Source organism: Erpetoichthys calabaricus, assembly GCF_900747795.2.
Source record: "Erpetoichthys calabaricus chromosome 1 unlocalized genomic scaffold, fErpCal1.3 SUPER_1_unloc_27, whole genome shotgun sequence".
Classification (NCBI taxonomy): Eukaryota; Metazoa; Chordata; class Cladistia; order Polypteriformes; family Polypteridae; genus Erpetoichthys; species Erpetoichthys calabaricus.
In genome coordinates, this window is record NW_026261593.1 from 736,692 (window position 1) to 753,360 (window position 16,669).

Here is a 16,669-nt window from a genome sequence, read left to right on the forward strand (position 1 = left end):
TTTAATTATTCTATCCATCCAGGGTCACGCCAATCCCAGCAAGAATACAGCGCGAGGCAAGAACATCACTAGAGCTGCGACACTGTGTCCTCACATATTAAATTATTAACAATATATATTATTTAAATGATGTTAAAATTTTATCTTCTTCTTTCGGCTGCTCCCGTTAGGGGTCGCCACAGTGGATCATCTTCTTCCATATCTTTCTGTCCTCTGTATCCTGCTCTGTTACACCCATCACCTGCATGTCCCCTCTCACCACATCTATAAACCTCCTCTTAGGCCTTCCTCTTTACCTCTTGCCTGGCAGCTCTATCCTTAACATCCTTCTCCCAATATACCCAGCATCTCTCCTCTGCACATGTCCAAACCAGCACAATCTCGCCTTATAAAGTGGCTCAGGTTGTGCAATATTATAACTGTATCGCAAGTTTACAGTGAGGTAATTGTACTTATAAGTACAAACAGTTCTACAAGGTGAACTTGAACTGATTGAGTAAGTTTAGAGCTCTTGGGATGAAACTGTTTTTGAACTGCAATGTCCCTACACAAAAGGCTCTGAAGCATTGCCGTATGAGAGCAGTTCAAATAGACAGCATGTACTTGATGCTGTATCCGGATAATTCTCTTTCCGATCAGCTGCTGTAGAGCTGTGATTACACACTCAGATGCAGTGGGATGAATACTTGAGAGTAACAAGGCTAAGGCTACTATGGTATTTGGAATAGTTTGGCCATTCCATGAACCATTATATTGTTACAGGTTCATTACAATCAGATGCCTTAAATTAATTAACAATATGTGGTTAATTTCAGTGTACAGTGAACCCTCGTTTATCACGGTTAATCCGTTCCAGACTCCACCACGATAAATGTATTTCTGCAAAGTAGGATTCTTTATTTATAAATCAAACATTTTCGCAGTTAGAGTATAGAAAACCTGTTTACGACCTTCTAAATACGTTTTTTAACATTATTAGAGCCCTCTAGACATGAAATAACAACCTTTAGTCACCATTACAGTTGTATTACCCAATATATACAGTAAGACAAAATAAGACATATTAGACGTTACAAATATCATATTATTATTGTACTGTACATTTAATTACACACACACACAGTTCTTATACACAACCACTAACCTATGAAGGCATGACCTCAGTAGGAGAGTCTTCAGGAGGTGCAGTATCTTCAGCAGGTGCGTCGTTGTCTTCTTCCGCTGAGAGTACTAGGAGTAGGCAGTGGGTGTCTGGGTGCGTGGCTGAAGAACATCTCGGTTTGCAGTTGCTGGCGCTGTCTTTTCATATGCGTGAGGAGGCTTTTGTAGGGTATTCTCATCTTTGATCATATCCAAGAGTTTCACCTTCTCCTGGATGGTAAGCATCTTCCTCCAGCGCTTAATTTCATTGTCAGAAGGCTTAGAAAAGCAGCACATTTAGGAGCCATCGTGGGGCTTAGATAAAAGTTCTCAGAAAACGCATGCGTAGTGACGCAAGTGTGTATGAGAAAAAATCATGATAGAGTAAAGCCTCAAAAGTTGAAGCGTGATATAGCGGGGGATCACATTATTTGATAAAGCCGCGTCAAGGATGTGGATCTAAAAAAGAAAGGGAAACCACATTGAAATAAAAGCACTACATTGACGCTGGGTGCTGCCAGTTTGCAAAACCAAGTGGATAACTTACGTACGCCAAGGATTTAGCTGGTGTGAAAACGTGCGTGGCTTTACACCAAGTTTAGTTTTTATACATTATGATGTGATCATGGAAACGGGAGTATGCAACATTTTTGTGCATACACACCATTTATACATGAGGCCCCAGGCGTCCAATGATCTTCTTCCTGCAGCACCTCCTGGTATGACGGAAGTGCTGCAAAACAGGGCCCTCCTGGCGGTGTCAATTGGCCCCAGCAAGGTTGAGCTTCCATGCTCCAATCCTGTGGCCCCATTGCAAGCCAAGGGGGCTGCCCTCTATCGGTCTGGGGGAGACAGTATCCAGAATAATCCTTCTCCCCCTGTCTTTCTGTGCTGAAGGCATCACTGCTGGGAATGGGCCCAGGCAGTCTGTCACACCACAGGTTGTCATTAATGTTCAGATCAAGGAACTGAGAGAGCCATGACAAATCCTTAAGCTTGGGCCTCTTGTGGAGTCCATTGTGAATTCTGGGGTGTAGTTCTGATCATTATCCTTTTGTAGAAGCCATACTCTTTTCATTTTTAGATTTTATAGATGGTGTGATGTTTGCTTCAGAATTTTTAATATTTAATTGAATCCACTTTTCCCTCTACCAGTAAACATTTCCCGGTGCTCCTGGCTTGAACACAAGCCTGAAACGTGATTGATCTTCTCCCATCCTTAACAGTCAGAGTTGTTTTCTTGTCATGGAATTCTGTGTCCTTTTTCCTCCAAACACACCTTTGCACATTTGGCCAAAAAGTTATTTTTTGACTTCATCAGTTCACATGGTTTGGTTCCAAAATGCATCAGGCTTTGTTAGATGTTCATCTACAACCTTTAAATTTTGTGGTGAGGAAATGTTTCTTTTTATGGCTCTTCCTTGGAGGTCATATTTCTGGTGGTGTTGCTGTACAGTAGAACAGTGCATCACCACTCCAGAATCTGACTACAAAAGACCACCAGGAATGCTTTAAGACACAGGGGTTTAGATTTGCCATTCTAGCAATGCTATGAGCAGTTGTCTTGGAAAGTTGTCTTGGTCTTCCTGACCTCAACTTGATTTCCACCATTGCTGTTAACTGCCATCTCTTAATAACGTTACCAACGGAGGAGGTGGCTACTTGGAAACTCTTTGACATCTTCTATAGTCTTTTCCTGCTTTGTGACTGTAAATTATTTTATTCCTCAGAGTGTTAGACAGCTGCTTAGAGGAGGAGTCTGAGAATTTATACAGCTTTGAATTTTGCATCGCCTGGCCATTCCTAATGATGATTGTAAACAAGCCAAAGCCCTAAGGAGCTAATTAGGGTCTGACATCTTGGGGGGAAAAAAGATATCCGAGACCTCTGATCTCTTGGGGTGCACAAACATTTCTGGGGTACTCCTTTTTCACTCTGCAAATCAAAAATAAGATACAAATCTTGTTTAAAATGCAGAAAAGAATGTGTTATCTTTAACTTTATGGCTTTTGGAGATCCGTTAATCTGATTTTGACTTAACTATTCACAGTAACAGTTATTTTCATCAGGTGGGTCCCGACACATTTGCATGTCACTGTGTATGAGATGTCATGAAAGTGTTCATCTTGGTAATGCTACGTCTGAAAAGGATCATCTGCTTGGCAGAGTATATCGTGCACCCAAGTGAAGAATTAAATGACGGAACCCTTAAATTTCTAGTATAGAAAATGGTGGTGTATCTAAAATGATAAATTGCAATTATTTTTGAGGGATATTTTCGTCCTGTCCTGATCATATGTCTGGTTCTTTTCATACAGTGACATTATTGACAGCTAAGACACATTTGTTTCCTTAGCGGTTTTCTTGCTTTTGCTGCTTTGCTGAAAGTCGATGTGCTCAGCTGTGTGTTGTACCTAAACATTTCTCATCAAAGTAGTTGCAGCAAATGTCTTTGCTTTAAATACACCACAACTAACAAATAACTTTTTCATTTTAAACTTTATATATAAAATTCCTATCACATTTCAGATACTTTAAGATATTTCTTTTGTTTTTAAATTTTACTGATTTTCTTGTAATCGTTCCATACAAATAGATACATTTTTACAAAAAGTAGGATAGAAAACAAATCAACCCCCACCCCTGAGAAAGAGAGCATAGCCAACGGAGTAAAACTTAAAGCTTGTAAAAAATACATAAATTGATGAGTTTAATAGGCGGAAAAAGATAAATGGAGAAGAAAAAGAAATGGGAAGAGAGTTACTTCCTCAGTGCTTTAAGAGCTTATTCTAAAATATTATTGATTAGATCCTGCCAGGTTTTGAAAAAGTTATGCACAGATCCTCTAACTGAGAATTAGATTTTGTTCAATTTCAAATAATATAAAACATCAGTATCCCACTGACTTAAAAGAGGAGAGTTAGGATTCTTCCAGTTTATTAGCAAAATAAGTCTGCATGCCAATAGTGTAGTGAAGGCAATCACAGTTTCTCCTTCTCCACTTTAAGCCCCTCTGTGAGCCCACCAAACACAGCTGTTAATGGGTTAGGAGGGATCGAGACACCAAGGCTGTCTGAAAGGCACTTAAAAATGTTTGTCCAGAATGATGTTAATTTGGTGCAGGCCCAAAACATGTGACCCAGTCAGGCTGGGACTTGATTGCAGCGTTCGCAGGTTGGATCTTGCCCTGGAAACATTTTGGACAACTTTAAGTGAGACAGATGTGCTTGATATATAATTTAGAGTTGAATAATTGTATGCTTTGCACATATGGAGCTCGAGTGAATTCTCTGCATTGCTACCTTCCACTCCTTTTATGATATGTTGAGTGAGAGATCTTTTTCCCATTGTCCTCTTGGATCTTTGAAAGGGAGGAATTGTAAAATAATTTTATATATTGTAGAAATGCTGTCTGAGTCCTCGAAACTGAGAAATATTTTTTCCAGCATAGAGGAAGGTGCGAGATGAGGTAAATCGGGCAGGTTCTGTTTAACAAAGTTTCTAATTTGAAGATTGTGAAAGAAATGTGTTGCTGGAAAGTTAAATTTGGAATGTAATTGTTCATAGGATGCAAAGATGTTGTCTATATAAAGATCTCTAAGCAATTTAATCCCAAATGTTTTCCAGATATTAAAAACTGCATATGTTTGCGAGGGTTGAAATTGGTGGTTCATATGCAGAGGTGCCACATATAAAAGATTCTCCATCTTAAAATGCTTCCTACATTGGTTTCATATTCTTAGTGAGTGAAGCACAACTGGGTTATTTTTGTATATTGGCAATAACTTGCATTTATTAGGACACAAAGCAGGGAATATAAAGAAGTACTGCAGGATTTTATTTCTATTGCGGACCAAGCCTGTGTATGTTCATCCATTTGTGTCCGTGTCCAGGTTTTTATAGCTTGTATGTTTGCTGCCCAGTAATAAAACTGAAAGTTAGGTAGAGCCATGCTACCTTCTACCTTAGGTCTTTGTAGGGTCGCTCTTTGGATACGTGGATGTTTTGAGTTCCAAATAATTGAGGTTATGGTTGAATCTAATTGCTTTAAGAATGATTTATTGGTGTATATTGGAATATTTTGATATAAAATAAAAGCTTAGGAAGGATATTCATCTTAACAACATTAGTTCTTCCAGCTAGAGTGAGATGAAGGGTTGACCATCTATGCAAGTCTTGCTTAATTTTTTCCATACAGACGGCAAAATTTTGTTGTTACAGAGCTTTGTTTACTTGTGATATTTATCCATAGGTATTTAAACTGATCTGCAATGATAAAAGGAAAGGTGTCCAATCTAATATTGTATGCTTGAGAATTCACTGGAATGAGCACACTTTTATTCAAATTAATTCTGAGACCAGAGAGATCTTTTGAAATTCTGTAAGTGCTGTTAAGACTGCATACACAGTATTTTGTGGGTCTGATATATACAGTACCATATCATCTGCATAATCAGAAATTTTCTGTTTGTGTCCTTCTCTGATGATCCCCTTTATCTGGTAAGCATTTCGACAGTGAACTGCCAGTGGTTCAATGGCGATTGCAAATAGCAATGGTGACAAGGGGCATCCTTATCTGGTACCACGTTGTAGTCTAAAGTAGGCTGAACAAATGTTGTTAATACAAGCTGAAGCTTCTGGATTGGTATATAGTAGTTTGATCCATGCACAAATGTTGGGGCCAAACCCAATTTTCTCTAATGTAGTGATAGGTAGTTCCATTCAATCATGTCAAATGCTTTTTCTGCATCCAACGATGATAATATCTCTGGGGTCTTTGACTTTGTTGGTGAATATATTACATTAAACAGGCATCGAAGATTGGAGGCTAAATGTCAACCTTTAATAAATCCAGTTTGATCTTGTGATATTACCGAAGGCAGCACTTTCTCCCTCCTTCTAGCTAGGATTTTTGAAAGTATCTTAAAACCATTATTCAGAAGTGAAATTGGCCTGTATGATGCACACTGTAAAAAGTCCTTATTTTGTTTAGGGATGACAGTGATTAATACTTGGTGAAACATTTGAGGTAGAATTTGATTGTCTCTGGCTTCTGTAAATGTTGCTAATAAGAGGAAAGCTAGCTGAGTGGAGAATTTCTTATAACATTCTACAGGGTAGCCATCAGGGCCTGCTGCTTTCCCGCTCTGAAGTGACTTTATAGCATCTAGTATTTCTGATAGCACCAGAGGTTTATCCAATTCCTCTGCACTGAGAGTATCTATTTGTGGTATCTGTAATGTATCCAAAAATGCATTAGATTGTGTGTTGTCTTCTTGAAGATATTTCCAAACAGCAGTTATTTTCTTCATCAGTTTTCACGCTGTGCACTCTGTTAGTGCTGCGCGTGTCCTCAGCTTAACATATTCCATTTCATGAAATCGGTAGACCAGTAAACCAACTACAAGCTGATTTCACAATAAACAGCAAAAACTGGGCACTTTTAATTCAAGACTGATTAATTTGTGTAACACTACTGTTTAATTCAGTTGTATTTCTTCTTTATAGCGCTCTTCATTGAGTGCAGGCTTGGACTGCTTGATGTTTGCATCCATAACAGAGATAATAATTATATACATGAACACACACATTGGATCAAATAGACAGTAAAACCTGGCAAATTTTAGTTTAGTCAACATAAGTAAGTCCTGATAGTAGATACCCTTTAAAATTATAATAGTGAGTATAAATGTCACCAGCGTGTCACAAAGGTTACCAGTCCTGGTGTCACCTGCCACTCCCCTGTAGAGCTGAAACACCAACAGCTGTGCTCTTCCTCGGTTTTCTCATCTTCTAATTTTTCTCCGAGGTCACTGCAGCTTCTGTAGGCCTGTGCACTGAGGCGTCACTCATCCATTGCTCTCTTTTTCTTTGGTGAATGAAAGAAGACATTTTGTTGTTTGTTTTGGTGTCAAGTGGTTTTAGTTCAAGTGTGGATAAATGTCAGGACACATTCTAATTATTGAAGGTACACTTTTCATACTTGGCATGGCATTCTGTTTTATATAGTACCCTCCATAATGGCTGAGACAATGAAACATTCTTCTTGCATTTACTCTTTTAATCTACTGTTTCAAATTACAAATTAAATAATTCAGATGTAATTAAAGCACACATTACTGATTTTCATTTAAGGGGATTTGCAAACATTTCAGTCACACCTTGTAGAAATGACAGCACTTTTTTGGAATCGTCCTCCCATTTCAGGGCACCGTAATGTTTGGGACAATTGGTGCCAGAGGTGTTTGTGATTCCTCAGGTGTGTTTCATTGCTGTAGTCTTGCAGGCCTAAGACACCTCAGCTTACTCCTACCTACAGACTACCTTTGGTCTCTGTAGTTGCCATTGTTCAACATGAGGGCAAGAGCTGTGCCAATGAAAGTCAAAGAAGCTGGAAAATAATAATGAAATCATAAGAGATATCGGAAAACCTTAAAATTACCCAATTCAACTGTCTGGAATATCAATAACAAGAAAGAACACACTGGTGAGCTCAGTAATCACAAAGGGACTTGTAGGCCAAGTAAGACCACCACTGCTGAAGACAGAAGATGTTGCTGCAGATTTCATTTTGATCAGGACTTGCATACCCTGATGGTAACGATATTGCATGTATCTCTCTACCGTCTTAAGTATACCATCCCATACAGATGGCATTACGTAGCAAAGGGTGACTGAGAGATTCCTCACCAGTCAGGCAGTTCACACTGAAAAGCCGCCATCGCCAAATAACCCACAGCTGTTAAGACCTGTAAGAGAACTGGGATTGTGTGATTTCTGTATGGTGGTCTCTGTAATGAAGGCTGCAGTTCAGCACACACTTCAAAGAGGATGACAGTAGGGAGTCTAAATCAGCTAAGTCATCATCATGAGCCAAAATGTCATTGTGATACATCAAAACTCACTTCTTGTGTAGCCTGTCAAACATCAGAATGTGAAATGTGTAATGAAATGAGATTTTCTATTCGGTTCTTCATTTTTCCACCTGGAGTTGCTAAATTGCCAACACAAATAAAGTCTGCATGGGACTTACAAATGCTCTGAACTTTAGGGAAGCTTTGAGACAATTTAAATGGCAAGTTCTAGGTTTATAAATCCTAACTTTTCATAAAAAACAGTTTTTATATATGTGGCCAAGCATACGGAAGTTTTATACATGTGGCTCTACTGAGCAGTTGTAATAAAGGACATAACATTTACAAATTAAGTGTGTTTTCCAAGTACAGCAAAATTTTTATAATTGCTTATGCTGATCAAAGGTTGTTCCTAATTTCAGCAATCATGTATTTAATGTGAGTTAATGTTCATAATAAGGCAGCGAATTGAAAATAAATGCATTTTTTTTCCTTTTTGTTTTAAATTTTACACAGGAATGAAAGATCATTGCAGTGTGGAATGTGGCAGAGAATTGTCTAACAGGAGTGCTCTTCAGAAACGCACAAGAGTTCACACCGGAGAGAAGACATATTGCTGTAATGAATGTGGTAAACAGTTTTCACAAAAAGGCCATCAACAGAGACACACGAGAGTTCACACTGGAGAGAAGCCGTATTGCTGTAATGAATGTGGTAAACAGTTTTCACAAAAATGCCTTCTTCAGATACACACGAGAGTTCACACTGGAGAAAAGCCATATTGCTGTAATGAATGTGGTAAACAGTTTTCACAAATGAGCAGTCTTCAGATACACACGAGAGCTCACACCGGAGAGAAGCCATATTGCTGTAATGAATGTGGCAAACAGTTTTCATATAAAGGCCATCTTCAGATACACATGAGAGTTCACACCGGAGAGAAGCCATATTGCTGTAATGAATGTGGTAAACAGTTTTCAGATACGGGCAGTCTTCACAAACACAGTAGAGTTCACACTGGAGAGAAGCCATATTGCTGTAATGAATGTGGTAAACAGTTTTCACAAAAAGGCCATCTTCAGATACACACGAGAGTTCACACCGGAGAGAAGCCATATTGCTGTAATGAATGTGGTAAACAGTTTTCACAGATAATCTGTCTACAGAGACACACGAGAGTTCACAACAGAATAAAAACAGTAGCAGTTCAAAAACCAGTCTAGAAAAACAAGAACCCTTCAGGACTCAAGAGTGAGGTTCAGTCGTGTCTTGAAAAGTAAGCAAACTAAACTATTGTTAAGAAATGAATCTCCAAGAGAAGCCATATTGCTGTTTGGAATGTTGCAAACAAATCTGTCAGAGCAGTACACTTCAGAGACGCACCAAAATTCCCACCAGAGAGAAGTACAACTGAACTGTCCTGACTAAAGCGTGAGGTTCACTCCTGCCTGGACAGTAAGCACATGTAACCGACACAAATCCATCCCACTTAGTGTTGTGTCAAAAACAAATCAACATGGAGGAGACATAGAAGTTTATATCCTTTTTCCTTTTCCAGAAACAAAGTAAAGAACAGGGCGTCATACAAACGGCTTCTCACCAAAGCCCCTACAGCCTCCACCATGCGCCTAACTCTGTTTTCATAACATACGTGTTACATATAGAGCTATTTACAATATATTATACACATTTCATCAGAAAAAAGAAAAAAAACACTTTACAATAAACATAGCCTCACACAATAAATAATAGTTTAGCTTTATAATATTATAAATTTTGCTATTTTAATATAACAGAAAATAAAAAAACATAACTTGACCAAAAAAAAAACAGGGTTTCACACAAACAGCTTCTCAACAATGCTTATTCAGCGGGTTGGAAAATCAAATAAATTACTAATAATTATTAACACAAACTGTAAGAGCCAATCTTGGAAGGTTAAGGTTTTGAGTTAAACTTATATTAAAGTTTGCTTAATTTGTATAGAATATAATTTCTTCCATAGTCATAGAAAATGGTATAGTCTTTTCCCCCTATAAGTTAGAAGAGATAGACTCTTCTTGCTATAACTGAGAAACAGTGTGATAATAGATCTAGTTGTGTTTAGAACAGGTCCCAGTAAACAGGGACTTGAAAGATCCATTTTTAAGTTAGAAATGAGATAAGCATACAGTTTTCTGACCGTTTTGAAATGGTTCAGAAATTATAAGTAATTAGTATTGATTTAAGATGTAACAAGATTAAGCTTAGAACTAATTTTTTTCTTATTGTAATTTTCCCTTTTTTTTTTGCTATTTTTAATTTTCTTTTTGTGTGAACTGTTTTACTTTCAAACGTAACTAAACTTTTAAAAACGAAGATATTTTGTCTGTGGAATCATTTCTGCGCGTCAGGCTTTTGTTGAATCCCATTTTTTGAGTTGGAGCTGCTGAATTTTGGAAACTTAGGGAAAACGCCGCTACATTTTCGTCAGAAAACTTGCCATCTTGAAAGCTTCGGCCTTGAAACTGGAATCTACCATCTGAGGACAGAGGACGCTTCTGCTCCTGAACTCGTCAATGAAAGAAAAAGAACTGAGTCATTCCGTGGTACTGTGCTGTTACTTTCTACCTATGCATAATTGTAAATGAAAGCAAGGTCGCCGTACCTGAACTTGAAGATTTTAAGAGACTGTGATATTGTAAAAGACTTTGTGGATGATTGCTTTTGCTTTTGCCTGAGTTTTGAAGCCTCTCTATAAGGAAGTAACTGCTTTGTTGGAACGTACCGATTGTGACGTTTGTTGCTGAGAAGAGAACCAGCTGTCAATCATTTGAGCTGCCATCATGGCAATCTCTAAGCATAACTCCAGTGAAGTTAGTAGTGAATTGAGTACAGACTTGAAGCCAGAAAATGTAATCGGAGATCTTAAAGGTCACATAAGTCAGAGGAAAGATAAACTTTCTGTGCTTATAGCTGAAATAGAAAGTCTTAAAGATATTACAGAAAATCATTCAGAAGTAGCTGAAAGACTTGAAAATTTTTGAGAGACGCACAGTGAGATAGAAGAGTTGAATCAAAGGCTAATATCAGCGCTAAATACAGAAAGTGCAATTAAGAAACAGAAAACTACATTCGCCGAAAGCTCTAAGAATTGGAACGAATTTATTAATGTTACAAAACTATGGCTGAAAGATGCAAATAGACTGTTAACACATAAATCCGACGAACAGCTAGTTAACAAATTCGAAGAGATGCAATTGCAAGAACGGGTTCGCTCAAAGTCAAAGGTGCAAAAAACTTCGCCTCAGTTAAAACACGCTCTCAAAAAGAAATGCGGCTTATCAGAACAGCAAACCGCTGCAGCTTCAACTTCTTCTTCAGCAGTGTTGGTTGAACAATCGACACTCAATAGAATCCTACGAAGGTTGGATGAACTCGAGTTCATCCAGTCGGAAAGGCAGAAACGATCAGTAATAATCTCAGGGGCCCGTTCGGAGACTTACAAACAAGATCTTGTTGATGTGCTAGCGCCTAATCAAATCGAATATCAGAAGAATCAAATTGAATGTCAAAAAAATCAAACTGAAAGCCAAAAGGCAGTTGTCGAGGCTACAAAGCTGTTAGCTCACCAGTGGGAGAAACAAGATAAACCCCAGCGCCACGTACAGAAGTACCAATGTTTAATGGTGATCCTCTGACATATTCATCATTCATTAGAGCCTTTGATTATGCTGTAGAGAAGGCATTTGAAAATGAACAAGATAAACTGCATTTTTTAGAACAATACACTAGAGGTCGCCCTCAAGAGCTCATTCAATCCTGTATCGGACTTGCGCCAAAGGAAAGTTATCAAAAGGCACTACAATTGCTCAAAACCTACTATGGAGATAGCAGACAGATATATAGAGCACACATTAAAAAAATTATGAACTGGCCTCAGATAAAGTCAGCTGAAGATGGGGGAGCATTAATAGATTTAGCTCTCTTCCTCGGTCGTTGCATGAATGCAGCACCTACTTCAGGAGGAAAACAGAACGAATTCGATATAGGAGAAAATCTACATATTGTCGTCTCAAAGCTCCCATATGAACTGAAACGAGAGTGGTTATCACTAGCCTGCAGTACTGAGAGAGAAGAAAAAAGAGATGTAAAATTTGATGATTTAATAAATTTCTTACACACACAAGCTCAGAACGCCTCTCATTCAATACATAGCACAGCTACGCAAAGCTACACCTACATAGAAAAAAGAGAGAGGAACGACAAAGGAAAACCTTCTATGATCTTTAGTCAAAAAAGGGGAAGTACTTTCGCTACAAACATCATTGAAACTGATGAAAAAGAAACTCCAGACACGTTAATCAAGAGGTCCTCCACAGACGCTTATGCCTTTAAAAGGCCTTGTGTATTTTGCAGTGGTCAACATATCCTTGCTGAATGTAGTAAAATCAAAGAACTGCCACATAAAGAAAGAATTGACTTTTTAAAACCTAAAGGTTTATGTTTTCGCTGTCTCAAACAGGGGCATCTTGGTAAGAACTGTAAAGAAAGAATGAAATGTCAGACATGTTCTTTTCAGCACCCAGACATCCTGCATATCAAAAAAGATTCCGGAGCAACATCTAAATCTACAGCTAGTGTGGCGACATCTACTGAAAAGGAAACCAAGACTGGAACTTGTAACTTTACTGGGGCCAGAGAAGAATGTGTGCTACAAGTAGTTCCTGTTAAGGTAAAATCTAAGAAAGGCGAAAGGTATGTAGAAACATACGCCTTTATAGACCAAGGCAGTACAGTAACAATTTGCTCTGAAAGGCTCCAGAGACAATTAAACCTTCAAGGGAGAAGAACTCAAGTATTTCTCAAAACTATGAATAACTATGATGATGATTCAAAAGTGCTAACACAAGGTTCTGTCTTATCTGATTTACAAGTCTGTGGTCTCAATGATGATAAATATATTGATTTGCCAAAGGTCTTCACACAGGTCTCCATTCCAATGAACAGAGAAAATATTCCACTACAAGAAGATATCGATAAGTGGGCATATCTTAAAGAGGTACGTCTAACTCGTATTGACTCTGAAGTTGATCTTTTAATAGGAATCAACTACCCAGAAATCTTCAAGGAGTCACAAACCATATATAGCCAAGGAGGTGGACCCTATGCTATGAAGACTGCACTTGGATGGGTTGTTGGTGGACCATATAAAGAAATAGATGACCTCACAAAACAAAGTGGTAAGATGTCCAAACATTCAATCAATCGTGTGTCAATAACAGAGATTGAGGATATGATGATACAACAGTATAACACAGATTTTCCAGAGCGCAGCTGTGAAGAAAAGGAGGAGATGTCACAGGAGGACATCAAGTTCATGCGCATAGCCTCAGAAACTGCGAGTCTGGTAGGTGGCCATTATTCTTTAAATTTGCCTTTGAAGGATGAAACACTGAAAATGCCAAACAATCGTTGTATTGCTGAACAGTGTGCTATTGGACTCAAAAGAAAACTGAGCAAAAATTCAGGTTTCCACGGAGACTATAAAGCCTTCATGAAAGACATTATAGACAAGAGTTACGCTGTCAAGGTACCCAAAGAAAGCTTAAATTGCAGTGAAGGCAGAGTGTGGTACATCCCACATCACGGTGTGTATCATCCAAAGATAAATAAAATTCGAGTGGTCTTTGACTGCACTGCCACCTACCAGGGGATTTCACTTAATGAGCAATTATTAAAAGGCCCCGACCTAACTAACACACTCACTGGCGTCCTTACAAGATTCAGAAAGGAGCCAGTAGCATTAATGGTAGACATTAAGTCAATGTTCTACCAAGTTAAAGTACCAGATAAAGACACTGATCTTTTACGTTTTTTATGGTGGCTTGAAGGTAATCTAAATAAAGACCTTGAAGAATATAAAATGACAGAACATCTTTTTGGTGCTACTTCTTCACCCAGTTGTGCTTCTTATGCTTTGCGTAGAACAGCCGAAGATGCCAGAGATACATTTCCTGAGGAAGCTGTTAACACCGTTCTCAATAACGTCTATGTGGATGACTGTTTAAGGTCAGTGACAACAGAGGAACAAGCTATAAAGCTAGCAAAGGACCTCCAAACTCTATGCCTAAAAAGGGGATTTCATTTGACTAAGTGGATGAGTAACAACAGAGAAGTTTTATTGTCTATACCTGAAGAAGACAGAGCTCATGGACAAAAAGACTTAGACTTGAGCCACAGACTCCTTCCCACAGAGTGTGCCCTGGGTGTCCAGTGGTGCACAGAAACGGACAGTTTCAAATTTCAGATTAAGTTACAAAACAAGCCCGCTACAAGGCGTGGTATTCTCTCTGTTGTTAGCTCAGTTTATGATCCACTTGGTTTTCTAGCACCCGCCTTACTGCCAGCAAAACTTATTCTAAAAGACTTATGTAAAGAGAAATTTGGGTGGGACGAAGAAGTAGAAGCCAAACACATTCAGAAATGGAAAAAAATGGATGGATGATTTGCAGTTACTAACAGAATATAAAGTGAACAGATGCTTCAAACCTACCGGGTTTGGAACCATAAAGACAGCACAAATGCACCATTTTGCAGATGCTAGTGAAGATGGATATGGCACTGTCACTTACCTTGTCTTAACCAACAAAGAGGGCCAAAGGCATTGTTCATTCCTGATGGGCAAGTCAAGAGTTGCACCATTGAAACAGGTCACGATACCAAGATTGGAGCTGACAGCAGCCTTGTGGCAGTAAAATTGGACAAAAAGCTTAAAGGTGAGCTTCAAATGCCCTTAGAAGAATCTACATTTTGGACTGACAGCACCACAGTGCTAAAATACATTTCAAATGAAAGCACTCGGTTCAAGACTTTTGTTGCCAACAGAATGTCCGTAATCAGAGATCATTCACAGCCTTCACAGTGGAGGTATGTCACATCTGCCCTTAACCCGGTTGATCAAGCATCCAGGGGGCTAAACATAGAAAACTTTCTCAAAAGCACCACATGGTCACAAGGTCCAAGTTTCTTATTGAAGCCCGAACGGCAGTGGCCAAAAAGACCAGATCAACCAAACGATTCACTCATTGAAGATGATCCAGAAGTTAAAACTTGTGCAGTTAACATGACAAAAATAGAGGAAGCAACCGAGCCAATCAACAAACTAATCACTTATTTTTCAGATTGGCATCGCTTGAAGAAAGCAGTGGCTTGGTTCCTCAAGTTTAAAGACTTAATGCTGAACTTAAGAAATAAAAGAAAAACATTCCAACTAGAAGTCAGTCAGACTAAAAGTAATCCAGAAGAACAAATCAAATGGATTTTCAATCCACCATCAGCTTCTCATCAAGGTGGAGTGTGGGAAAGACAAATCAGGAGCATAAGAAAGATCTTAAACTCAACACTAAACCAACAAACACTTGATGATGAAAACCTTCCTACAATGATGTGTAGAGTGGAATCAATACTCAATAACAGACCCCTTACAAAGACATCAGATGACCCAAATGATTTGGAACCACTCACACCCAATCACTTGTTGTTACTGAAGACAAAACCTAAATTACCACCCAAACTCGTTTCAGAAAATGAACCATACCCAAGAAGACGCTGGAAACAAATTCAATACATGGCTGATTTGTTTTGGAAAAGATGAACTAAAGAGTATTTGCCAAAACTTCAAGAATGTCAAAAATGGCTAGCACCAAGAAGAAATTTTGAACCAGGGGACGTTGTTTTCATTGTAGATAAAGCTACACCTCGCAATTCCTGGGTAATGGGTCGAGTCATCAAGACAATGCCAGATGCCAAAGGTACAATCAGAAGAGTTTGTGTGCAGACCAAAACCAGCACACTGGACAGACCTGTGAATAAACTGTGCCTGCTTCAAGAAAGAGCCAATGTTTGAAATATGAAATTTTTAAAGTGTTTGTTTGCAGTGTTAGTAATTTGGAAACAATAGCTAATATAAAGTTAATTGGCTCATATTGAAGTAAAAGTATAGTAATTGTCTCCGCTCCTGCATAGCCAATTAGGGGCCGGAAATGTAAGAGCCAATCTTGGAAGGTTAAGGTTCTGGAGTTAAACTTATATTAAAGTTTGCTTAATTTGAATAGAATATAATTTCTTCCATAGTCATAGACAATGGTATAGTCTTTTCCCCCTATACGTTAGAAGAGATAGAATCTTCTTGCTATAACTGAGAAACTGTGATAATCGATCTAGTTGTGTTTAGAGCAGGTCCCAGTAAACAGGGACTTGAAAGACCCATTGTCAAGTTAGAAATGGGATAAGCATACAGTTTTCTGACCGTTTTGAAATGGTTCAGAAATTATAAGTAATTAGTAACTATTTAACATGTAACAAGATGATGCTTAGAACTAAATTTTTTCTTATTATAATTTTCCCTTTTTTTTTTGCTATTTTTAATTTTCTTTTTGTGTGAACTGTTTTACTTTCAAACTTAACTAAACTTTTCAAAATGAAGATATTTTGTCTGTGGAATCATTTCTGCGCGTCAGGCTTTTGTTGAATCCCATTTTTTGACTTGGAGCTGCTGAATTTTGGAAACTTAGGGAAAATGCAGCTACACAAACTAATAATACAAAATCAATAAAATCAAATGTAAAATAAAAATTAAAATCCAAAATATACACATGATCATTCTGTACACCACGCCGAATTATGTTTTAACA

The 16,669-nt window shown here is 38.3% G+C and overlaps 4 protein-coding genes across 4 annotated transcripts in view; all 4 read left to right on the top strand.

Moving 5' to 3' along the window:
- The window catches only part of LOC114643402 (zinc finger protein OZF-like), a 719,868-nt gene that overhangs the window by 607,093 nt on the left and 96,106 nt on the right, over positions 1-16,669 (top strand). The window lies entirely within an intron of this gene.
- The window catches only part of LOC114642003 (zinc finger protein OZF), a 1,360,360-nt gene that overhangs the window by 325,274 nt on the left and 1,018,417 nt on the right, over positions 1-16,669 (top strand). The gene's annotated exons all lie outside the window — the stretch shown is intronic.
- The window catches only part of LOC114642002 (zinc finger protein 239-like), a 199,952-nt gene that overhangs the window by 87,272 nt on the left and 96,011 nt on the right, over positions 1-16,669 (top strand). The gene's annotated exons all lie outside the window — the stretch shown is intronic.
- LOC127526415 (gastrula zinc finger protein XlCGF49.1-like) lies at positions 8,513-9,487 on the top strand. The gene has a single exon (XM_051921861.1). It carries the CDS (start codon positions 8,513-8,515, stop codon positions 9,215-9,217), a length of 705 nt encoding a protein of 234 aa, XP_051777821.1. The 3' UTR covers positions 9,218-9,487.